Source organism: Carcharodon carcharias, chromosome 3, assembly GCF_017639515.1.
Source record: "Carcharodon carcharias isolate sCarCar2 chromosome 3, sCarCar2.pri, whole genome shotgun sequence".
Taxonomy (NCBI): Eukaryota; Metazoa; Chordata; class Chondrichthyes; order Lamniformes; family Lamnidae; genus Carcharodon; species Carcharodon carcharias.
Window position 1 is genome coordinate 50,011,983 of NC_054469.1, and position 26,686 is coordinate 50,038,668.

The following is a 26,686-nucleotide window of genomic DNA, read 5'->3' on the forward strand; positions in this document are numbered from 1 at the left end:
TACTGCATAAATTGCAAGTTGCTGTTGAGTGAAATCAAATGACTCTACAATGAGAGTTTTTCTTTTTTTCTACAATGAGAGTTTTAATGTACTGGTAGCACTCTGATCACGATCAGCTGTCTCCAGTTAGTTACAGTTTTCAGCTGTTTGAAGAGCTTCAATGAACAGTGCTGGATTCACACAAGATTTGTTTCACCTCTTGTAAACTGCCCAGAGAAACATAACCAGAAAATACAAATCCATTTGTCAACTTTTATTTTTCTAAATTGTATCACAAGAATGAAGTTTGTTAGGCTGTTGAGTACTAGAAACAGAGATCCTCAAACCTCTATTATAACAAGTTTAACAGAATGAGGCCATTTCTCCTAAACACCTGCTTCCATCAAAATTCAAACATCTGTTCTGTAGTATAAACTGTACACAAAAGCAAGGCACTATACATTTTGTAGATTCCATAAAAAGTTACTCGATTTACGCGGCTTTTTCATTATTTCCTGCCATAAATACATTTTGTTCATGATAGCATTGAAAAGTACAGACGGAACATTTTAATGCCTGAACTTGGTAGCATGATTATCAGAATGCAAAAAAAGGTATTTGTGGCATGATCTTGGTACAAGCAGTTTTCATTCAACTAGATATCGTATTTTCTGGTTAACGCAAAAAAAAATGTCTAAAGTGAATATATGTCATTAACAATTAAATATTTAGTCATTAAACTGTAGTCACTTTTCATATTGTATTATATAAATATAAACTCTTCATGATTTGCTATCTGCTACACACAAAATAACACTTTACAAAATAAATCGCCTTCAAGATACATAGGCAGGATAAGGCCGAGTAGCATATGTTGCCCATAGTGCATTCTGAGGTCAAATGCATACAACGGCACTGTCTCATTATGTCAACACTGTTAAAATCCATAGAGTTCCCCTCAACATGCACAAATTGACAAGATTCCCCCAAAAAGGCATTGCTGCCTTGAATGTGCAATTTATTTCCATACTGTGTTCTTTGACTAGACCACAGTCCATGACTGATCCATGGATATCAAAATGATCTTCGGTGAAAGCTCCATTACAAAGCATATGTTTTTAAAAAAACTATGCACCTTACTATAAACTACTCAGAAAAGTCCTTTCGCTTTCTTCAGTTTAACTTGCTTCCAGGAGGGCAGGATACTGAACTCTTCTCTTGTCATTTCTAGTGCTTTCTGAAAAGGAATGCATAATTTCATTAAAATTGATTTGCTTATTAGTGCAGCCTGTATATGGGACAGAAACCACTTTAGTGTGAGGCAGCTAAGGAACTAGAAACATTTAAAAAAAAGTAGACAGTGTACAGATATTGCACAGATCAGGAGAACTGAAGGATAGAAATAAAGACCTTAAGGTAGCAAGGCAGAACAAATTAGGTCACAAATGCGCATGCAAAATTCTCCAGATGAATTCCTGACATGGGAAGAGAGGCCCAGCAATCCATCACAGAGACGGAGGGAAAACAAAAGACAAGTTAACTTCATGCTATCTCAGCAGATGGCTAAAGAATAACTTTGAATAGAAGGCTGGCAAACAAGTTACCCTCTAACTCTCACTGATCTTTAACAGCCTACAGTAGGAATGGCAACATTAGTGATTCTACTCCCTAAAATTAAAGAAAAAACCTATTTAAAAAAGGATTTGTAAATATTTCTAGCCTAGAAAAGCAACTGCTACCTAGCCAGGACCACTGATTCCAAACAGGCCAAATAACCACAAACTGAGATTTTACATTCCTGATCACTTACAGCTTAATTCCAACAGCAGAGGTGATGGACTTACTCTCACATTTGTCTCAAAAACTGGGAAAAGTGTGTGCTGGAGCTTGTTCATTTCATAAAGAAGTACAGAAGTGAATATTATGCTGGTTAAAAAATTGCCAGAACAGCGTTATAACTAAACAAGTAGCACAATTAATTTCTCCCCCTCCCCATCCCAAAAAAACAGCTTCCTCTATAGTCAAGATTTAAGCATCATTGAAAGATCATTGACCTGAAATGTTGACACTGTTTCTCTCTTCACTGATGCTACCAGATCTGTTGACTATTTCTGATATTTTCTGTTTTTATTAACAAAGCTAAACTTGATTTTGACTCTTGTGATGTTGGTGCAGTTTGCTACAGGTATTATCCATGGGCTTTCAAAAGGCAAGTTGAAATTGTTACTTGCTTGAGGCAACTGTTTTGGTGAAATGGATTAACCAGTGCACACTAAACCTGTCATTTATAAACTCTACCTAGGGTCAGTATGTCCAGAAATCCGTTTGGCTTTTTAAAGGGCTTGTAAGGATTTATAAACTAATTATAACCAATGTAAAAAACATCAAAATCATGTAGCACAAAATTAGAATTCAGAAGAATGCCAAGCTGTGGAAGGACTACAGCAAACAGATCATCTCAGATTGTCACATGCTCTTTAAATGTTACTGCTCTTTAGATTGCATATTAAAGTAGGAGGAACTTTTTTTGTTGAGAATATTGAGCTCATCAGGTGAGAGTTGACATTGTTATGGAGTGGAATACATCCTCACTTTATCAGCATAAGCATCAAGGATTTTCCATTGGACGCAGACCACAGCCAAATGTATACTGACACTTTTGTCTACTCTTCTCCTAACTTCGGATAAGCAAAAGGAAAACGGCTAATTTAATCCAAATCCTGTACAATCTTGTGTTATGGAATTGCAACTAGTATGTGCTGATTTGAGACTTCCAAACTCATTTTTGTAGATCCCCAACAGGGAGCAGAGTGAAGGAACTGTCATCCCATTTGTCTGAATTAAATGAGTTCTTGAGGTCGAATAAGTCCCCTAACCCACTGTGCCATAAAATCACCTAGTTAGTATTTCATCTTTACAGATTATTAAGGTGTTTGAGGCACAGCCACAATCTGTTTTCAGCCAGCACCACACCCAAGTTTGGGGTCCCTCTGCTTATTACCTGATTTCTATACTATGGAATAATGTCTATACTCTTCGTACTAACTACTACGCTACAGCAGATAGGAAAGCCTCTGTAATAGAGCAATGGGCAAAGGATCAAATATGCTGAAGGTACTGAATTAGGAAAACCAGTAGTATGTAATCATCATTTGACCCTCTACACTCAATAGGATAGTGCCTGATGTTAAAGAGGGATGGATAGGCAGGGCAGACCGACGTTATGATACTCAACACCCCCATGTCTTCCTTGACAGCAGAGGTCAAAAATGCAGATGGCTCAACTTTTCTCAGGTATTCTTCACATCAAAAGCAAGTTAGCTTCAATTCCAAATGAGAATAAAGCTTTAATTTATCAAAATTGAGCTCAGGGAATTTATATTCTACCTCATAAAGATGGGAGGTTGAATCAACAAGATTGAACCACCTGACAGCAAAGAACTTTGACTTCACTTTGGCTTATCTAACCATTAGAATTGATCTCATTATGTATCAGGGCATATCTTGTCATGGAGCTCACAAACTCCATAGGCTGCTTTCTCTTTTTCTTGCCCTCTCCCTCTACAAAACAATATTTCAATCTACTGACTAAAGGAACAGTTCTTCATGCTCTGCTCATTACTCTATTTGCCTGAATAATAAGATGCAGAGTTGACTGATGCCTCGGCTAAAAGGGCAAGGTCTCTCTGTGGGTACAAATACCAAGCAATGGCCCACTTGAAATTCATCTTATACTGTTATCGCACATTATGATGTATGGTATATGAACTGCACTTGTCTATTAGCCAACGCCTTGAAAAGGATGCACCTACCATTTATTTAGATAACCTGCAACACTAATTACCAACAAATTCACACTAGTGTTTCAAATGCACCAGTAATAATTAGGTCCCCATGAGTTCAGTGCACTAGCATTAAGCATTTTGTTTAGACAGTATCTTGCCAATCCCTTATGTATAAAATTCTACTTGTATAAATTGAATTCTACATGATTTTCTTAACTGTTTTCATGTTAAGGATAAGTAGTTCACAGAAGGTTTTGATCTGTGCAGGAAGCCCCGAGATTCCTTGCATTCTGTGATAGTTATTTTGAATTCTTTTCCAAAGTGCAAAAAACCCAATTAATCTCTAAGAAATAAAACTAATTCCATGCAGTCAACAGCCTAAGGAAAACAGAAAGTGTTAGTTTCAACAGGAGTTCAAAGTGTAATACTGAAAACTACTATATTGACTCAATCTAAAAAAGAAATGGCAGCACACAAGATCCAACGAAGATCGGTGAAGTCACATACCGTCAAGACTGAACAGGATAGCCTGCCTGTCCACTGAGTGACCATTAATCCTATTGTGAAGGATGAGAAAGGATTTGAGCTTTGAAAACAATGGGTTGGATTTAGGCCTACCATCGCAGCATCCACCGACAGACACGAAAGTTGTCGGGGATCTGGTGCTGGTCTGTGGCGGTCAGCTGAACCTAATCATGTGGTGGCAAGCTCATGAATATGGGTGATGCTGGTTTGCCGCTGGGTCACCTGGCGGGGGTGGCTCTGACATCAGAAAGCCCTCACCACTTGATGGTGCCATATTTAAAGGGCAGCCAGGCCTGTGTTAGAGCTAAAAATCATCTTTCAGGCTTTTTAAGAAAGCTCTGCCGTTTAAATCCCCAATATCTGAATTTCCAATGATCCAGCACGAAATGAGATTCCAAAGTCCAAGGAGGAGATTCCTCCATCATCACACAAGATAGCATCAATGGGCTCAACTGAAGTCCAAGATGTCACAGTTCAGCCACTGTATCCCTCCAGGATGAAGGAGGACAAGGCAGATAATTCCCAAGCTGCCACTACCTCTCCTTTTCCTTGCAGGCAGCCTCCTAAGTGTTCTCCCCTTAGAGGCTCAGATCTGTGATGCCACTTGAAAGGATGACCCCTCTGAACCTCATTTGTGAGCTGCCTCTTTAAATTTTTGACCCAGTACTTCTGGATCCACCCTTCATTGTTTGCTTGAGAAAGTTTTTACGCAGAGAAACCGTCTCCAAGATCAACCCAATACCCTGCGAGTCAGTCTTCTGCAAGTCCAAAGGACTCTCAGAACAATTTGAGAAAGCTACATCTAAGGGGCCAGCTTTCACTGGGCAGGTTACTGAAGGCATGAGACACACATGAGAGTTTCATTAAATCGGGGAGGCAGGATTAAATCACATCAAATTAGATATAAATTATGTGCAAGTGGGCAACAATAAGCTTCCCACTGCTAACGGGCAAGTTTCCTGTTTTGTTACCTTCCTGCCGCTGACTATATAGTTTACAGTTCCTCCCACCACTGGGAGTCGGATGCCTGGCCTCCTGTGCAATTCTCTGTGCCCACCACCATCTTCCCAGCTCCAACAGGCTCCGCAAAATCCCACCCAATGTGTGTGGCTTTGCATCATCAAATCTTCACTACTGGATCAAGTTATGTGGCCTGGAGTCACTGTGAGGTATTGTTGGAATTGATGTTGTTTAAGAAAAAAAAGGTGTTTGTTGCTGGCATTCCCCAGAACTCAATTTCTGCTAATGCTTTTAACATGCGCACATGTCACAGGAAATTGTTCATCTCCCATGGGCTATAAATTGCCTCCACCGTCCAAAACAAACATGAAGAACTCAAGTACTATAGCATAACATCTGTACAGGCTGATTACCATCAGGTATAGCTGTTTGGCGTCCAAGTATAAAAAATAGTGACAACAATTTATGTCCAATTCCATTAAAGTAAAGAGGTTTCCAATATCTGCTGTTCCAAAATGCACCATCTCTAATTCAACTTGAAAAATTCAAAACTCCATAACCAATTCTAATGGAAACTTAGAAGTACATTGTATATCCCTACTCACTCTCATTGGTTGGTGGATTTGCAGCTGCTAATTTTTTTCAACTCTCAACTGAGCTACAAAGTATTAGGGAGAAAGATCACTGAAATTGTTCAGAGTGTCAAACGATCCATTGGAGTGGGTCGCTTGTCAATTTGGTCAGAAACATTGGGTGGGTGGGGCATGAGGCAAAACCATCAACAGGACACTTATTAAAAACCTTTCAAAATCATGAAGAGTCTGGTCAGAGTAGATAAGGAAAAACTGTTCCCATTGGTAGAAGGATAGAGAACCAGATGGCACAGATTTAAGGTAATTGGCAAAAGAAGCAATGGAGACAGGAGGAGAAAACTGTTCATGCAACAGATGGTTGGGATCTGGAATCTGAATGTGATGGAGTCAGCCTCAATCGAAGTAATCAAGAAGGAATTGGATCATTATCTGAAAAGGACAAATGTGCAGAGTTATGCGGTAAATTGCTCCTTTGGAGAGCCAGCACAGACACAACTGGTTTAATGGCTTCCTTCAGTGCTGTAACTCTCAGCAATATTCTTCTCTGCATGCTCCTTGGAGCAATAGGGTAATTGGACAGTTGGAAACAATGCAGAAATTTCAGATATCAGTGATCAGTTTAAGAAACGGCAAAACCAAATCAGGACTATCAAACTACATTAAAATTTTATTGGAAAGGCCCTTATTCTGGAAGGTTAATCTTACGTGTAATAGGCATTGTGAAAAGCAAAGCGAAAAAGGTATATTTTAGAAAATTGTGTATATGTACAACTTCACACTTTTGTGGAATTACACACTCAAATTCCAACTTTCGATTACTGCAGGTTTAAGAGCTTGTGACAACATAGTGAATATTTAAATTTTTAGCAGATGAATATTGAAAGCTTAAAATTAATCTGACTTCAAGGCAAAAGTTTAACAACAATTGCTCTGAATTCTACACCCCTCCTCTACTCCAACAAATTCTCCTCCTCCTTCATGCCCCAAGAAGGCACTGACGACCATGGACTTCCATTGGATTGGTCCAGGGTTATGCTTGGCAAAGTACTGCAGTGGATGGCCGTTGTCTTCTAGTATGGTTGACCAGGGAACGTTTCTGCTCTTCACCACCTGCCATCAGGCATATTGAAAGGAGTTACAGGCTAATTAACAGCCTGTTTGGCCACGTTATCAACACATCCTCCATGGCCATTAAACCCTGAATTGGGACTTGAACCTGGAGCTTGTGGCTCAGAGTAGGGACAATACAGCTTTGCCACAAGACCTCCTTCCAACAAGTACCATTGGCATTAACTATTTTCAGACAAGTCCAGTAGTTAGCTATAGTTTGAAATGTTCTAGCTGTGCCCATTATATCCATTTTCAATCCATTACCTATCCAAATAGGGGTGAAAGAACCACCCTGAAACAATTCCTTAAAAAAACCCAGTAAGTTGTGTGTAGTTTAACTGCAAAATCTGCGCTTTTTTCAATGGGGTATTTAGGCTGTAGGGAGGCCACCGCCACTGGTAAAATGCTAGTGGCAGCACGATAGGCCCTTAATTGGCCACTGGTCTTCCACCTTCCTTGCTGGCAGAATGCCATGGCGGTGGCAAGGTGACAGGCACTCCATTCTTGTTCTCCCTTCCAATTTTTTACACGCCTCCCCCTTCCCACCGTAATCCCACTTCTACAGATCCCATAATATTCAGCCGAAAGCATTTAAAAAGTGGCTGAACTTGAAGTTGCACCAATGACTGCAACCTCTTACACAGCTTGCTCAATGCAACTTTCACCATAATCATTTCTGATTCAGAGCAGTGGAATTTACCTGGAAGTCTTCATCTGTCAGATAAATTTCAAGCTTTAATGGATCGACTCCCTCTGGCAGAGGCCGGGCTTGCAGTTCTGCCAGTGGGTACTGTGTCTTGCACAGCTTGTCCAATACATCCTCCACCAAAATTATTTTATTGCAGCCTTCGGCTTCCTAGGATTCAAAAAGGGAATACAAAAAATGGATTTTAGAAAGCCCACATAAACAGCAAAATGAGGATTTGGGGAAAAAAGTGTTTTGATTCTTTACCGTTTCAGTAATCTCCGCAATATCTTCCCTGTGCTCCCAGCTGGGAAACATATTAGTAAACGTCAATGGTTCAAAACCCGCATGTATCAGGTAGGACTTTGGTGGCTTCTTGGCATTCTTTACTGTGATCAAGTAAAGCAAGATCAACATAGGTTAGATACCAATCATCACCCAACCTTACAAAATCAAATCCTTTCAGACCAAACACACAATTAAATAATATCACTAAAGTGACTGAGCAGTATTATGAAGCTTACAAACTTGTGTTCTGCCTATACCCACTTACTCTATGCAGACCTACAGATCTTTCCTATGTAAATACTTATTTTTCGAGACCGCACATTTAACAGTTTTTTAAAATCTCATGATATCCACATGTAATAACTTTCTACACTTAATTGGAACAAATCTACTACAACAGGAAGAGATGTAGGATAACTGACGGATAACATGAGATTCAAGGTCATAATCCAGGCAGGCAGTCTGAAATCACTGGAGGGCATCCTGAGCACTGTACAGAATGTCAGCAGATCCCATGGTTGAATTACAACAGTAGTAACAAAAACGCTTGAACCTGTAGTTAAGGTTCTTGCTCTGGAAAGTGTGATTGTATGATAACAGTTTTATCTTCGTGATGAGACAATAAAGTTGATAGCGGTATCAGATCTGGCAGTATATGGGAGCACAACAGGTATTATTGTTCTGAATGTATGATTTTATAAAATGATTTTGTTTGGACTGTCTCTTTAATTCAAGATAAACAGAATAGTAAAGTGGGGTATGTGCTCTGCTATGAGTTCTGTCCGATAATAAGCCTGTGTGGCTTGCTATCATGGAGACTGGGGGCCCCAGGTTGTGACTTGCTGAGAGCAAGTTACTAAATAGGGCTTGCCCAACACCTGGCCCAAGCACCACTATCTGACCTGCCAGGCCTCTCTACCCAACCAGTAGGCCCAGTGTTCAAAACGCCAGTAAGTGAAGTCGAAGATTCTGCCGGGGCGGGGAAAACGCAGGTAGTCAGCTCGGGAATTCTCCGAAAACTGAGGGAAGCATCTTTTGATGGTCATAGGATGTTATGAACTAGCAAAAGGGGGAGACATGAACCCATTGGAAGCTGGCTGTTTAGTGTTTCCTATAAAGGCTGTAATCCTATGGAGAGCAGGCTGTGAAGTATAAAAAAGCAGTGTGGGGTTATCAGTCCTGTTAAGGCATGAATAAGGGTTATCTTTGCTGTAGTGTAGAGTATCAGTTGTCAACTAATGTTTAGTCGCTGTAGATTTTTTTTGTTACAGTAAAAGTCTTAAAACTTGAAATCTTATTATGCGATTCCTTGCTTACTAGGAATTCAAATCTCCTGTTTAAAGTTGTCGATCTCTACAGGGATTAAGACACTATATTATCTGATGTTTGACCCCAAAACACACATCCAGTTGACTTGGAGAAAGCCAATTTATACTTCAGAAAGTGTGACAATTAGAAAAAAGGGTTGCCACCAATTGTATAACACAAATATAAGTGAATAAAAAGGTAGAAAAATCATGTACCTACTTAATAGCAAATAAAATATTCTCATATTTGTAACTCATTTATTTTCCAGGATGCTGGTGGGAAAATTTAGTTTACTTCGTATCACTCCAAGTAGCACCACACAGACAACATCAATTTCCAGGGGCAGATAGCACCGGGTCCTCCACCTGCATGAACTGCGCAGTATTTGACAATGATATCAATGAGGAAATCCGTGTGGGTGGCACAGGAAGATTCTGCTGACCCGACAATGCAGTGCATTTCTTCCAGATCTTCTGACTCCAGCTGTCAACGAAACATGCATTGCAGCGTCTCTCAGACAACTCCATCAGAGCGGAGTAGAGTCAGGGGGAAAAGTGGCACAAGCTGCCGTATTCAGGTGAGTTTAAAGGTCCAGGCTTTGAGTGTAATTTTGTGAGAGGTTGAGTGAGTGGGTGGGTGGCTGGGTGAGTGAGTGGGAGGCTGTGAGTGAGTGGGAGGCTGAGCCCATAAGGTGTAGGAGCAGAAGTAGGCCATTCAGCCCATGGAGTCTGCTCTGCCATTCAATGAGATCATGGCTGATCTGATAATCCTCATATCCACTTTCCTTCCTTTTCCCCATAACCCTTGATTCCTTTACAGATTAAAAATCTGTCTGTCTCAGCCCTGAATATGCTTAATGACCCTGCCTCTGCAGCCCTCTGGGGTAAAGAATTCCACAGATTGACTACCCTCTGAGATAAGAAATTCCTCATCTCATCTCTGTTTTAAATGGGCATGATGTGCATGGGCCGGTGGGAGGGCAAGTGAGGTGCGCAGGCAGGCAAGTGAGGTGGTCAGGGGGTTTGTCAGGTCCTCTTGGGGTGAGAGGTAGACGAGGCAATTCCCACGTAGGTCCACGTGTCAGGGCTTCTGCAGGGCCCTGATGCACACCTTCTTTCATACATAGGGTCTCTGGTGATCTGGAGACTGGAAGATTTGGGCTGATATGTGACAATGGCATGTTAAGTTGCCATAATAATATTTTTATTCTTTCACGGTATGAGGGTGTTGCTGTCACGGTAATATTTGTTGCCCATCCCTAACTGGACTTGAGGAAGTGCAATAAGGGATGGGCAACAAATGTTGGCCTCGCCAGAGGTGCCCACATACCATGAAAAAGTAAAAAAATTGACATTCTACCAACATGTAATTATGCATGAATGTTTAAATGTTATTACAGTATGAAATCTGTAGCTTTCAATCATGCTAAACATTAGTTATTTCCACCCTTTTTGTTCTCAATGTGACATTATGAACTTCCATCTTTGAGATTCTCACATGATATATGGAACATGAGGTGATATGTATGTGTAGGACTATACAGGTGAGAAGTATGTCAGATAGGAATACATTCTGTCTTTTGTCAATATACTAAGTCCTAGGGGAGAATTTTCTCCCCACCTGGGGGGCTGAGCAGGAGCACGAGCGGGTGCAAAGCCAATCGCTGCCCGCTGCGCACTGCCATTTTACATGGGCAGGCCAATTAAGGCCTGCTCAGCGTGATACGCACCCAGAAGTGCTGAGCGCTCCCTGTGCGGGCAGGGGAAGTAGGCTGAGTCGGGGCCTGCACGCTTTTACGCACGCGCACGAAAGAGCGCAGAAATCTCCCTGAGGCACAGGGCTGCCTCAGGGAGTTTAGTTTCATGGCCAATAATTTAAATAAAAAAAAAATTTAAGACATATCGCCCCCATGTGACATTGTCACATTAGCTGGGACATATCAGTGAACTTTAATGAAAACTTTTATTCAATTTATAAACACTTCATGAAACCTCATCCCACCCGTGGATGAGGTTTCATGAAAGATGAAAGGGCCGCCTGGGCTCTTCGCCTGCCCGGCAACATTAAGGTTGGACAGGCAGGTCCGTTAAGTATTTTAATTCACATTTAAATGGCCTTAATAGGCTTTTGACAGTTTGGCGGGTGCACAGCTGACTCCGGTGTACGCCCGCCGAATTGAAAATCGGAATGACGCGCGGTGACATCGGGACGCACACCCGGCATCACCACGTGTCATTTTACGTGTCGGGGAGCAGGACCCGCCCCTGCACGCCAACCCGAAGATTCTGGCATCACTCTCAAATAGGCCCTCCACTGCCTGCCATGATCAGTGGCTCATAACATATTAGGTTAGATTTTTAATAAGGGATCAGGAATTGGTCATTGGAACTAGACAAGGGTCCCGGACCCCACATCCACGGAAATTTTAAAAACTCCAGCCAATTAAAGGCCAGGGAGTGAGCCGACTTGTCATCCAATCAGGGACGACGGGAGGCCAATGGGAGAGCCCTCCAGCACTGACCCGGCCGGCTGAGGTGGGATTTGCTGATCTGAAGATGAAGACTGCAAGGGAAAAGAGGGTAACTTTGTCTTCACTTTTTAAAAAGCTACTGCTGCCTGGCCATGATCCTGGAGGGGGCCGGTGGCCGTTACAGATCGTGGGGCAGTCCCTCGCATGATTCATTGGGCTGCATTCTATCTCCCGCCCTGTGTCCTCCACATTGGCCTGGTCATGGTCCAGGCTGATGTGGGTCGCTCGCATTGCCAACTGAAAATTCCAAGCAGCATGGAAATGGGGCGTTCATAGCCCATAATTAACAATAATTGGCCACAATTGGATTCCTGACGCACAGCCAATCCACACTGAACTGCCCTCATTCAAAATGACTAGGGGTTGGGATCATAGCAGTGAACCAGTACTGAGGTTGCAGGCACCAAATTGCGTGCCCGCCCACCTCCGAGCCAGACTACAAACTCTTTTAGAAATCCAACACATTAGTTCTACAGTAATTCTACAGTGTGCTGGGTATGCCTAAAGAGCACTACTTTTATAAACTATTATCTTTCACCTGATGCGCACCGACTGATGCATATTGTTAATAAAAAGAACATTCATGATCTTTTTCCAACATCCATAACCCAGCCCTAGCCACCTAATGCTGTCATTCTTGACAGAGTGCGCAATTAAAATACGCCAGATTTTAATTTTCTCACAATACATACCAATATATTTCCCTAACCATGTTCATAATGAAACAAAAAAATAGACAATAATCACAGAGGGGGGAAAAGGAAGCAAATAAGCAGTTCAAGGGAAAATTACAACATCTCTACCTGCCCCATGAATTGGAATCTACGGATTAAATTATTGAACTCCAACTCCCACTTAATGCATTTAAGCCTTGGATTACAAGTGTCAATATTTCCTGTGTACCTTTGCAGTATTGTAACACTGTCTCCATTGCACATTTCCGGTCCGTGTCCCAGCGGATTCGGGCAGACCCTGCGATTTCATTTTCTGTAGGCCACCAGCCCTGCCAGAGGTACACCTCGTGGTGATTGTCTACCAAGAATAAAGCTGCACACAAGACAGAGAAAATGCTGATACATTCCTGTGTACTGAAGGTTACTTGAAAGGTAAACAACAAAATTAATCCTAAAAACAATAGTAACAGCTGGTGTTCAGCCTCTATATATTTGGTCATTTTTAAACAGCCATCAAAGTGAACGCATAACACAAGGGACCGAATTTTGCAGGCCTTGTGGGTGGGCTTGCAGGCAGCATGAGGACGGGGGAGGTGGGGGGGGGAAGGCTCCTCAAAATTCTGTGCATGCCTTTCCTGTCACTTAACTGGCTGCGATATAATAAGTGCAATTTTTCAGCCAGCAGGTGGCCCAACATGGGCCTGCACAAGACTTGGGTGGGGTCTGCATCCTACATGGGCCCCCTTTTCTCATCGCAGGTCTCCCCCAAGGTTTGTCCACCACCCCCGCCCCCAGGTGCCCCTCCTCCATTGGCCCCACGCTCTTGGCCCCAATCCCACACCGAACCCACCCCTCACCAGGGACTCTATTCCTGGTCCTGGTGAGAAAGCCCAAATTTACCTGTTATCCAGCTCCTAGCTCTTCTTCACCAGGACTAGATGCAGTCACAGAAATGGCCCCCACTCCTGCTGCCGCTACTGGGGCCAGTGAGCTACTGGTCATTCAGATTGGCCGGCAGTCTGAGGGAGGGCGTCCTTCCAAGATGGCGATTCCTCTGAGCATTAAGTGACTGCGAGTAGCCCGCTAGGGCAGGAATAGGGTTCACAGTGACTTTTTCAACCCACCACCTATGAAATTCTGCCCAATGAATCAGGCCGTTTTTATATTGTGCTTAGGGCGAGGGCTAGTGATTCTACACACACAGGGCTAGAGCATCTATATTTGCTAAGGCCTTCAATTGAGAAGACCCAACTGAAATATCAGTCTTCCACAAAATTGTTCTAGGATTTCTGCAAACTGTGCAAAGCTTGTATGTCAGCAGCTGATGGCTCCATTAACCTTTTACAGTACAATATAAAAGCAGCTTTACAAAGAGATTAAATATCATTGGGTTATTTTGACCATAAAACCTGTTCATCTATGTACTGTCTTCTCTGTTAGACGCGATCCCATTTTCTGTGTAAATACATCCTGATCCCAAAAAATAATCAAGCATTTGACCTAGTGTGGCATCAAGGAGCCCTAGAAAACCTGAAGCTGGTGGGAATTGGGCAGGAGGCGGGGGAGGGAAAACTCTGCACTGATTGGAGTCATACCTAGCATAAAGGTAGATGATTGTGGATGTTAGAAGTCAATCATCTCAGTTCCAGGACATCACTGCAGGAGTTCCTCAGGGTAGTGTCCTATGCCCAATCGCCTTCAGCTGCTTCATCAGTGACCTTCCCTCCAACATAAAGTTAGAGGTGGGGATGTTCGTTGATGATTGCACAATATTCAAGCTTGAGCTGATAAGTGCCAGGCAATGACTATCTCCAATAAGAGAGAATCTAATCATCTCCATTTGGAGCATTATCATTGCTTAATGCCCCACTATCAACATCCTGGCTGTTACCATTGACCAGAAACTGAACTGGACCAACCATTTAATTACTGTGGCTACAAGAGCAGGTCAGAAGCTGGGAATTCTGCAGAGTAACTCATCTCTCGCCTCCCCAAAACTTGTCCACCACCTGCAAGGCACAAGGCAGGAGTGTGATGGAATACTCTCCACTTGCCTGGATGAGTGCAGCTCCAACAACACTTGAAGCTCAACACCGTCCAGGACAAAGCAGCCCACTTGATTGGCACCACATCCACAAACATTCACTCCTTCAGTCACCGGCACAGAGTAGTGGCAGTGTGTAACATCTACAAGATGCACTGCAGCAACTCACCAAGGCTCCTACAACAGCACCAGCCAAATGCGTGACCTCTGCCATCTGGAAGGACAAGGGCCGCAGAGGCATGGGAATACCACCACCTGCAAGTTCCCCTTCAAGTCACTCATCAACTTGACTTGGAAATATACCGTCGTTCCTTCATTGCCGCTGAGTTAAAAAGCTGGAACTCCCTCCCCAACAGCGCTGTGGGTGTACTTACACCACATGGCCTGCAGCAGTTCAAGAAAACAGCTTACCACCACCTTCTTAAGGGCAATTAGAGATTGGCACTAAATGCTGGACTAGCTAGTGATGCCCATATCCCGTGAACGAATAAATAAAAAAAAACTAAAAAGAAAAATCCACCCCACATCTATCCTGTTCCATCCTTAAGCTTGCTGAGCTTCACAGACCTTTCTCTCCCCTCCAAACCTCACCAACTAAGGAGCTAGCATAACATAAACCAATCATCTCTGCCTGTAGCTATCCACCTAACCTACAGTCCTTTTTCCAGTCAGTTTGTTGTTCTTTTTGAAATAGTCAACTGATCCCTCAACCATTTCTTTTGCTGTGATCTTACATTACTGAAATTGGATAATCTCTTCTCAAGTGTTTATATTTCGAAATTTCCTGCATGAAAAAACTAACCTGGCTGTTGGGCAGTATACAGGTCTTCTTGCAAAAATGGCATTGAGTTGACCATGGTAGGATCTCTGGCAGGATAAAGGTACTCGGTGGCAATGAACTCTCCAGATGAACTACTGAGGATAAAGAGCCGAGGGGTGAAGTTGAATTTTCCAGGATCTGTGAACAAATTTTGTGTTTAGTTTTCAACTGTAAGAGGAAAGGAGTAGAAGTTACTAACATTTCAAAAGGACATGGAAATCATAAACGGAAGGATAATGGAAACAAAGGCACATTTTAAGCAAGAAAATACTATTGTTTAACTATTTTATCACGTGTCTCCAAAAAATGTCTAAAGGCATCTCTTATGCAACAAATCAGGCAGAGTCAACATGGTTTTGTAAGAGGGAAATCATGTTTAACCAATTTATTGAAGTTCTTTGAAGGAGTCACATGTGCTATGGATAAAGAGGAACCGGTGGATGTACTGAACTTAGATTTCCAGAAGGCATTTGATAAAGTGCCACATCAAAGGTTATTGCAGAAAATAAAAGCTCATAGTGTAAGGGGGCAACATATTGGCATGGACAGAAGATTGGCCAGTTAACAGGAAGCAGAGAGTTGGTCTTCTTCTGGTTGGCAGGATGTGACAAAAGGTGTGCCACAGGGATCAGTGCTGCAGCCTCAACTTTTTACAATTTAGATTTGGATGAAGGGACCAATAGAATGGTTGCTAAATTTTCTGATGACACAAAGATAGGTAGGAAAGTAAATTGTGAAGAGGACTTAAGCAGGCTACAAAGTGATAAAGATAGGTTAAGTGAGTGGGCAAAGATCTGGCAAATGGAGTATGGGGACATATGTGAAATTGTTCATTTTGGCAGGAAGAATGAAAAAGAAGCTTATTATCTAAATGGTGAGAGACTGAGATTCAGAGGGATCTGGTGTCCTAGTGTATGAATCGTAAAAGGTTAGTATTCAGGTACAGCAGGTAATTATTAAAGCTAATAGAATGTTATAATTTATTGTGAGGGGAATTGATTACAAAAGTAAGAGAGGTTATGCGTCAGTTGTACAGGGCATTGTTGAGACTATATCTGGAGTATTGTGTACAGTACTAGTCCTCATTATTTAAAGGAGGATGTAAATGCATTAGAAGCAGTTCAGAGAAGGCTTACTAGGTTCATGCCAGGAATGGGCAGGTTGTCTTATGAGGAAAGGCTGGACAGGTTAGGCTTGTATCTACTGGAATTTAGAAGAGTGAGAGGCGACTTAACTGAAACTTTTAAGATCCTGAAGGGTCTCGACAGGGTGGACGTGGAGAGGATGTTTCCTCTTGTGGGAGAATCTGAAACTAGGGCTCACTGTTTAAAAATAAGGGGCGCTCATTTAAGACAGAGATGAGGAGAATTTTTTCTGAGGGTTGTGAGTCTTTGGACCTCTCCTCCTCAAAAGGCAGTGGAAGCAGAGTCTCTGAACATTTTTAAGGCAGAGTTAGATAGATTCTTGATTAACAAGGGGGTGAAAGGTTATCAGGGGTAGGCAGGAATGTGGGGTTGGGGTTACATTCAGCCACAATCTTAGTGCATGGTGCAGCAGGCTCAAGGAGCCGAGTGGCCTAATCCTGGTCCTAATTCGTATGTTCGTAAATCATTCTGAAGGTCACGGCAAGAAGTGAGATAAATGAATAGTTACTATTTTTGGTAACATTAATCATTGAAGCTCCACCCTTCTCTTTAAAATAGTGCCCTTGAATCCTTAAATGTCCATCACAACCTGGAACAACACATCTCACTTCCATGACACTTCCAACTCCATCAATAATGTGTTGGCATGCCATCCTAGATCATGTACTCAAGTCACGGAGTGGGGCTTAAACCCACAGCCTTTTGACAATTTCTCCTTCTGTGGATGGTGTCAAATTCACTTTGATTACGCTTCTGTGAAGTATACTGGGGATGTTTTACTACATTAAAAGTGCCACACAAATGCAAGTTATTGATTAAGAATGATGCCAACTGAGCCAGGCTGAAATTCAGAACAGTGAGACTTTTCTTTTCAAGACTCCAACTGTTAATACATTAAACAGATATTGCTATGTTATAATGGCAATCTTTAAAATATTGAACAAGTGCTTAACATCTCATGTTACACTTGAGGACAAGAATAGAATGATGGGACAGGATGTCTTATTACAAGACTTCAGTACGTGAACTCAGTTAGTACCACTGCTCACCATCAGCCACTCTTGCTGTCTGTGCCCATCCATGCAAAGTTTTACATGGGGCACTAGACTGGAAGGAAGGCCTTTGGCACTAGCCTATGCAGATTGAGATAGTTCTTTTATTCTCCCACTAGAAATAAATCAAAGTAGGAGGCGGCAATAGATAAACACTTTCTCACCCCATAATCCTGTCATTATTTACCCTTAGAAATATTTCAGAACCCAGTCAGAAGACACTGGTTACCTTGTAACATGCAGTCGTAGGCTTTTCGGTCCCTTCTTCCTAATGCTTCAAAGAAAGCCACCGTTTCGGACCCCTCATCACATTCATGTACGGTCACATTGATGCTACTGTGTAGCCCTGCTTCCAGCGGGCGCCTGCAAAACATGGTTACGGAATTCTGTTGCAGTTACAAACAAATTGATTAAAGTTTGGTTTATAATATAATCTAGCATTAGCTTCGTGAGCTTTAAAAATGTGTTTTAGAGTGGAGCCATGTGAGTATGCAGTTTTCTTTCAAAGTGCCATAAACAAAATTATTTTTAAAGGAGGAAAAGGAAAGGCCTCTCATTTACATAATACTTCATACAGTGTCAGATCATCCTAAGGCTTGGTACAGCCATTTAAACAACTTTTTTTTATTATAAAAGTGTTGTCACTATGATGATGTTAGAAAACATGGCAACCAATTTGTGCATAGCTGGGTCCACAAATAGCTATTAGATAAATGATCAGATATTCCGTTTTAACATTTGAATTAGGAGCAGGGGTAGGCCATTTGGCCCCTCAAGCCTGCTCTGCCATTTGATAAGATCATGGCTGATCTGATTGGGGCCTCTTCTTTCCTTTCTACCCCCTATATGCTTTGACTCCCTTGTCAGTCAAGAATCTATCCAACTCAGCCTTAAAAATATTCAATGATTCTGCCTCCATTGATCTCTGGGGAAGATAATTCTACAGATCAGTGACTTCTTGAGAAAAAATTTCTCATCTGTATCTTAAATGGGAGATCACTTATTTTTAAGCGGTATACTCAAGTTTTCATCTCTCACATAAGGGGAAACATTCTTTCAGGATCCACCCTGTCAAGATTTTTTTTCTTTTACTCATTCATTGGATGCGGGTGTTGCAGGTTAGGCCAGCATTTATTGCCCATCCCTAATTGCCCTTGAGAAGGTGGTGGTGAGCTGCCTTCTTTAACTGCTGCAGTCCATGTGGTGTAGGTACACCCACAGTGCTGTTAGGAAGGGAGTACCAGGGTTTTGACCCAGTGACAGTGAAGGAATGGCTTAATATTTCCAAGTCAGGATGGTGAGTGGCTAGGAGGGGAACTTCCAGGCGATGGTGTTCTCATGTGCCTGCTGCCCTTGTCCTTCTAGATGGGTTTGGAAGGGTCTGTGTAAGGAGCCTTGGTGAGCTCCTGCAGTGCATCTTGTAGATGGTACACACTGCTGCCACTGTTCGTGAGTGGTGGAGGGAGTGAATGTTTGTGGATGGGGTGCCAATCAAATGGGCTGCTTTGTCTTGGATGGTGTCAAGCTTCTTGAGTGTTGTTGGAGCTGCACTCATCCAGGCAAGTGGAGAGTATTCCATCATACTCCTGACTGGGTATGCTTTGGAGAGTCAGGGGGTGAGTTACTTGCCACAGGATTCTTAACCTCTGACCTGCTCTTGTAGCCACAGTATTTATATGGCTACTCCAGTTCAGTTTCTGGATGTTGATAGTGGGGGATTCAGTGATGCCATTGAATATCAAGGGGCAATGGTTAGATTCTCTCTTGTTGGAAATGGTCATTGCTTGGCACTTGTGTGGTGCGAATGTTCCTAACCACTTATCAGCCCAAGCCTGGATATTGTCCAGGTCTTGCTGCATTTGAACATAGACTGCTTCAGTATCTGAAGAGTCACGAACAGTGCTGACATTGTGCAATCATCGGTGAATATCCCCATTTCTGACCTTATGATGGAAGGAAGGTCATTGCTGAAGCAGCTGAAGATGGTTGAGCTTAGGATACTACCCTGAGTAACTCCTGCAGTGATGTCCTGGAACTGAGATGATTGACCTTTCTTTGTGCTGGGTATGTCTCCAACCCACGGAGAGTTTTCCCCAATTCCTACTGACTCCAGTTTTGCTCGGGCTCCTTGATGCCACACTCAGTCAAATGCTGCCTTGATGTCAAGGCCAATCAATTACACCTCACCACTGGAATTCAGCTCTTTCACCCATGTTTGAATCAAGGCTGTGATGAGGTCAGGAGCTGAGTGGCCCTGGTGGAACCCAAACTGGACATCAGTGAGCAGGTTATTGCTAAGCAAGTGTTGCTTGATGGCATTGTTGATGACACCTTCCATCACTTTACTGATGATCGAGAGTAAATTGATGGGATGGTATACACTTGGTTGGATTTGTCCTGCTTTTTATGTACAGGACATACCTTGGCAATTTTCCACTTTGCCGGGTTGTAGCTGTGCTGGAATAGCTTGGCTAGGTATATGACACAAGTTATGGAGCACAAGTATTCAGTATTATTGCTGGAATATTGTCAGGGCCCATAGCCTTTGCAGTATCCAATGCCTTCAGCTGTTTCTTGATATTATGTGGAGTGAATCCCCTCAGGATCTTATATGTTTCAAGAAAATCACCTCTCATTCTTCTAAACTCTAATGGATACAGCCCCAACCTGTCCAACCTTTCCTCATAAGATAAGCCCTTCATCCCAGGAATCAGTCAGGTGAACCTTCTTTACATTGCTCGAATGAAATTTATATCCTTCTTTAAATAAGGAGGCCAAAACTGTACAAAATACTCAGATGTGTTCTCACCATTGTCCTGCACAAATGGAGCAAAAATTCCGGGCTTTTATATTCCATTCCCACTGGAATAAACAACTTTCCATTTGTTTTAGTGATGATGGCTGAAGGATAAATTTCGTCTCGGGCACTGGACTGAACTCTACTACTCTTTTTCAAACAGCGTAATGGGATCTTTTATTTTATAGGCAGATGGGGCCTGGGTCTAATATCTCACCCAAAAGACAGCGCCTCTGACAGTGTAGCATTTCCTTAGTAATGTACTGGAGTCATAATGTGAGGGATTTCTTCATTTGAAAAATTTAGGAGTCTTACAAAGAAACTGGAGAAGTAAATACTATTTTTATATCATAACTTAATTAATTTAACTAAGACCCTGAGAACAAAGAAGTTATTGTAGTTAACTGTACACTACTGACTTAAAAACAGTTGCACCTCATTTTCTTGGGACTTTAATAATAATTGGCATTTAACAGTCTATGAGCTGAAATTTAGGTTTGGTCAGAGTGAATAAAATTAAGCCACAACTGCATGATGATGGGTCCAAACACAATGTACATACTATAATATGAATATGATAGTATAACAGCTCATTAGTTTTCTAATTATGATCAGCCACACATGGACAGCAACCTTGGCACTGATATTGGCAAACAATTTGGATAATGACCAATGGAGTTCTTGGTACTTATACTTAGGATAATCAGCAATATGTAGCATTGACCAGAAGCTGAAATGGACCAGCCAAATTAACACCATAACTATAACAGCAGGTCAGAGGCTGAGTACTCTGTAACTAGTTAGAACCATAGAAAAGTTACAGCACAGAAGGAGGCCATTTGGCCCATCTTGTCCATGCCAGCCCAAGGACACCCAGGTGCCATTTCTAATCCCACCTTCCTGCACTCGGCCCATAGCCCTGCAGCTTACAGCACTTTAGGTGCAGATCCAGGTACTTTTTAAAAGAGTTTAAAGTTTCTGCATCTACCACCAACTTGGGCAGCGAATTCCAAACACCCACTACCCTCTGCGTAAAAAAGTTCTTCCTCATGTCTCCCCTACACCTTCTGCCGCTTATCTTGAATCTATGTCCCCTGGTTCTAGAATTCTCCATCAAGGGAAACAATTTTATCCTGTCCACTCTATCTATTCCCCTCATAATTTTGTACACCTCAATCAAGTCACCTCTCAGCCGCCTTTGTTCTAAGGAGAATAACCCCAACTTATCCAATCTCTCCTCGTAGCTACACTTTTCTAACCCTGGCAACATTCTTGTAAACCTCCTCTGCGCTCTCTCCAGAGCTATTACGTCCTTCCTGTAATGTTGCGACAAGAACTGCGCACAATAATCCAGTTGTGGCCTCACCAGTGTTTCATACAATTCCAACATTATATCCTTAAAGCCTCTCCACATTCATCTTGGACATCGCAGTTTGCTTGAACAGTGCCCCAGCACTGGACTGAATACCCATCTTCTCTATGTCAGCATACTATGGCTGCTGTTTGTGTAAGTTACAGGATGCATTGCATCAACTCATCAAGGCTACTCTGACAGTAGCTTCCTGGAATATCATCACCTTCTAGCCACACACCATCATGACTTAGATACACATCACCTTTCCTTCCTTGCTGCTGGGTCAATATCCTGGAATTCCCCACCTAACAATATGTGGAAGCACTATCACATGGCCTGCCTTGAGCCACTGCAGTCCTTCACAACCTTTGCAGTCAAGTGGGAATGAGTAATAGAAAAATCACCCGTAAACCTAGAACGGGTTTCTTTCACCGGAAAAGCTTTTCAAACTCCCTTTATTAACTGTTAAAATATTCCACTTAACCAATGAATGAAGTTCCACATGGAGCAACCTTTTTTTTTTAAAAACAGACGTTAACAGGAATACAGGATTGTGGTGATCATTGGTCTCCCCAAGTAGGCATCACTTACAGTTCCTTGATTTTGTTTGCTTCAGTCTTTCCTACAACCTTTGTATGTGGTTGTGCTTTGCAACCATGCCATAGGTAGATGACTGCCTTGTTTACATTCAGCAGAATCATGGATGTTCTGGATCTTAGGCTACTGCAATGACAAGCGACTTCCAGCAAGTTTCCTTCCATAGGAAGCTCTCCTCTCACACAATACAACCGCCAGTCACCTATAGAGGGCAGTATCAGAAAGTGCATCAGAATCAATATTCTGTGTTCCATGCAAAAAGCAAAAAGCTGAGAAACAAAAACATTTTCTGTGCACATGGTGTATTTCAACAGAAACCCAGATGTCTCTTTACCATGCTCCAGTTTACGCGGATTCCCACAGGATATGAGAAAAGGCCACATTATTTTCAAAATACTTTCTTTAGGGTTATGAGATAAAAAAAGTTGTATGTTTCTTTGGAAAATGCGGCTTCTACTTTTCTACTTCAATATTTTTTTTTACAAGATTGAGATTTATGTCTAATTATTAGATTTGCATTATAACATTTCTGAAAATATTAGATTTAAACATTGAAAATCAGACTTCTAACAACTATTTAATATCTAACGTACAAAGAAGTTCAAAAAGATCAAGAAGTGAAAAAAATGCATGTTCTTCCTCATTTAGCCCCTTATTCTTTTTCAGCTTTTCTGCAATATCTTTTCCATGCAGTGAGTAGCTAGGATCTAGAATACACTGGTTGAGAGTGTGGTGGAGGCAGATTAAATTGTGGTATTCAAAAGGGGATTGCATAAGCACCTGAAGAGGGCAAAATTGGAGCACTCGTGAGAAAGGACAAGGGGGAAGGGGAGGGGGAATTGCTAGTTGCTCTTGCAGAGAAGCCAGCATAGGCACAACAAGTCGAACCTTCTGTGCTGACTTCTCTGCAAGAGCAATTTGCCTTTTCCACGAGTGCTCCAATTTTGCCCTCCTCAGGTGCTTATGCAATTCCCTGTTGAATACCACAATTTAATCTGCCTCCACCACACTCTCAACCAGTGTATTCTAGATCCTTACCATCTGCTGCATGATGTAGCTTTTTCTCATGTCACTTTTGGTTTTTTTGCCAATTACCTTAAATCGTTATCCTGTGGTTCTCAATCCTTTGCCAATGGGAACGATTTCTCACCATCTACTCTCTCTGGATCCCTCATGATTTTTAATATCTCTATCAACCCCAGCTTCTCCAATCTATCTACCTAACTGAAGTCTCTCATTCCTGGAACCACTCAAGTCTTTTTTGCAACCTTCTCTTCCTTCCTAAAGTACAGTGCCCAGGATGGGACACAATACTCCAGATGAGGATGAAACAGTGTTTCATATAGGTCTATCCTACTTGCCTTGCTTTTGTACTCTACACCTCTATTAATGAAGCCCAGGATCCTGTATGCCTTTCTAACCATCTTCTCAAACTGCCACCTTCAAAAATGTGTGCACATATCCCCCCAGGTTTCTCTGTTCATGCACCCCTTTTGAGTTGTATCTTTGGCATTATCTGGCCTCTCCTTGTTCTTCCACAAAAATGTACCATTTCACACTTCTTTGCATGAAATTTCATCTGCCACCTGTCCATACATTCCACCAGCTTACGTCCTTTTTAAATCTATTACTATTCTCCTCACACTTCATAATGCTTCCGAGTTTTGTGTCATCTGTGAATTTTGAAATTGTACCCTGTACACCCAAGTCTAGTAGATTAATGTAGATCAAGAAATGCAGCAGTCCAAGTACTGACCCTAGGGAACTCCACTGTCCTTTACTTCAGTCTGTAAGACAACTATTCACCACTATTCTCTGTTTCCTACCACGTTTGCATTCAGGCTATAATAAAAAATATTGTGGATGCTGGAAGTCTGAAGTAAAAACAGAAAGTTCTGGAAATACTCAGCAGGTCTGGTAGCATCCATGGAAAGAGAAAATTCGACTTGAAGCTTTAATTCTGTTTCTCTCCCACAGATGTTGCCAAATCTGCTGAGTGTTTGCACACTTTCTATTTTTATTCTGCATCCATTCTTTCCTTTTATTCCATGGGTTTCAATTTTACTGGCAAGCCTATTATGTTTATCTAACTTTATCAAATGCCTTTTGGAAGTCCATACATACCACACCATTCTCTTATCAACCCTCTCAGTTACCTCATCAAAAAACTCAAGCAGGTTAGTTAAACACAAAATAAAAACAAAAAATGCTGGAAAATCTCAGCAGGTTGGCAGCATCTGCCGAGAGAGAAACAGAGTTAACGTTTCGAGTCCATATAATTCTTCTTCAGAGCAGCACTGAAGAAGAGTCATACGGACTCGAAACATTAACTCTTGTTTCTCTCTCGGCAGATGCTGCCAAACCTGCTGAGTTTTTCCAGCATTTTTTCTTTTGACTTAAGGTTTCCAGCATCCTCAGTATTTTGCTTACATCTTAGTTAAACACGATTTGCTTTTAACAAACCTGTGCTGGCTTTCCTCAATTAATCCATACATGTGCAAGTGACTGTTAACTTTGGCCCCGATTATCGATTCTAAAAGCTTTCCCAAGGTCGAGGTTAAACTGACCAGCCTGTAGTTGCAGGGTTTATCCTTACACCCTTCTCTGAACATTCCTATTATACATCAGGAAACTGGCAGGGATTTTAACCAGAATTTACAGTAAGCAGTAGATTGGTCAACTACAATGTATGCAGAGAATAACTTATCTTACATTTTCTTTATATTCTATCAGACTTTAATATTTTTCCTCCATTAGCCCTTTCAGGCTGACGCTAACATTTTCCAGTTGCATGGTAGCACAGATTTCTTGAGTAGTTTCTGTGAAATTATTAAGTCAGATTGAAAGGTGAGAGTTTAAAATTCCCTCAATTCCTCTGGGCCACAAACCACCTGTGACTGATCTAAGCCTCTGTTAATGTTACTCCATAGCAACTGTAAGGAGGTATGCAATAGTAGTCAGGAAATAATTTCCCTTCCCTTTGTGGCCTCTCCTTTAAATCTCCCCAGAGCAGCACAGCTGACATCTGCAACTCAGTAATGTGAAATATCAAACCTAGATCCCTGTGGTAAAGCTAGACTCGATGCAGTTCCAACTGGCAATCTCCACACCTGCAATGGTGGAGGCCTGGGAACAGGCTGCCCAGTGGATCACAGGAGGTACGTGATGCAAGGAGAAAAAAAATAAGAAGGGAGCTAGAGTACAAAATACTCAAAATTAGTCAAGAATTAAAAAAGACACATGTTTTGGAGGGCAATGAGCAGCTTATGACTGAATGCCTAGCTAGACCACCACAGATGGTATCAAGAATCAACTACATTTGAGTTTTTTGGGGGTTAGACCAGGTAGAGAAGGCAAGTTTCCTTCATTAATGACCCAGTTCATTCTCTCTGGTGGTAGATTTTACTGAATTCATATTCATAACTTTCCAAGCAGGGGTATGAATTCACGACCTCTGATTGTCAGGCCAGTACTATGACTAGATTAAAGCAAATAACAGGTAAACTATATATAAATACATGGCATATAAGCAAATATGCTGCAACCTAAGCAGTACAAGGGAAAAACGGTTTAGATACTTGCATTTGAAAAATGTGGAGAACATTGTTTGCATAGTGCTGCTACTATGATATCGTTTGAAGTACACCATGCAGTTGTCAGCCTGTGGTGCTGCAGCTCCAGAGGAATCAAGGCAAGTCTGCGTAGCATGCAAATGAATTTCTCCATCTATAAATTTTTATTCTGCAGAGAACTATCTGATTGAATGTCAGGATCTGATTGCAATGCCTTATAAATTTTAGCCAGCTCTATGAAAACATGCAACATCTAACAAGATACAAAACCGCAAGGAGATTTTACTTTGTGAGCTTTCTTCTTCCTCTTCTCTTTTACCAGCATGCACAATCATTCCTCCTTGAAACAGTTGCAGGAAACAGGGTGGCTCCTTCCCCTGTAGCACTTGGACCTGGAATAATTCAAGGTATAAAAAAAGTTTAAGTATTAGAACATTTTTTTTTATTAATCTAGACCATTTAACCATGGTTCTTTCATAATACAAGTCAAGGAGTAACTGATACAAATTACAACTCATGGACTTCATTTCAGAAATTAACACAAAGGCACCATCACATAAATACTTTTTGAACTGTGTTGAGGTGGGTTGGGATGCGGAGTGCAATATATAGAGATAAGAACCGAAAAACGTTAGGAAAACACAATAGCAAGTAAATAGGGTAAAGCAATAATAAATCAGGAGATAACCATGGAATAAAATAATGAGAAAATGTTTCTTTTTGGCATCTGAAGTTTCTTGAAAATCTCATTCCTAATGATACTAAGCCTGGAATCTATTCCATTCTCAGAGAGTCCAACAAAATCTACAATAGTGCTGCTTGCTGAATGTAGATGCGATTCAAAAAAATAAACTTGATTGAGGTGTAC

General features: G+C 41.7%; 1 protein-coding gene across 10 annotated transcripts in view; it reads right to left on the bottom strand.

Annotated features, from left to right (window-relative positions):
* Positions 1-238: 238 nt before the first annotated feature.
* The window catches only part of svila (supervillin a), a 317,393-nt gene continuing 290,945 nt past the window's right edge, over positions 239-26,686 (bottom strand). For all 10 annotated transcript variants that reach the window (XM_041183456.1, XM_041183461.1, XM_041183460.1 and 7 more), the window contains 8 exons: positions 26,105-26,210; positions 22,241-22,448; positions 17,728-17,861; positions 15,284-15,439; positions 12,667-12,810; positions 7,905-8,026; positions 7,653-7,808; positions 239-1,216 (listed from right to left, as the gene is read on the bottom strand). In XM_041183456.1, the coding sequence (XP_041039390.1) occupies positions 1,130-1,216; positions 7,653-7,808; positions 7,905-8,026; positions 12,667-12,810; positions 15,284-15,439; positions 17,728-17,861; positions 22,241-22,448; positions 26,105-26,210 (1,113 nt within the window). In that variant the 3' untranslated portion in view covers positions 239-1,129. The remainder of the gene's footprint in view (positions 1,217-7,652; positions 7,809-7,904; positions 8,027-12,666; positions 12,811-15,283; positions 15,440-17,727; positions 17,862-22,240; positions 22,449-26,104; positions 26,211-26,686) is intronic.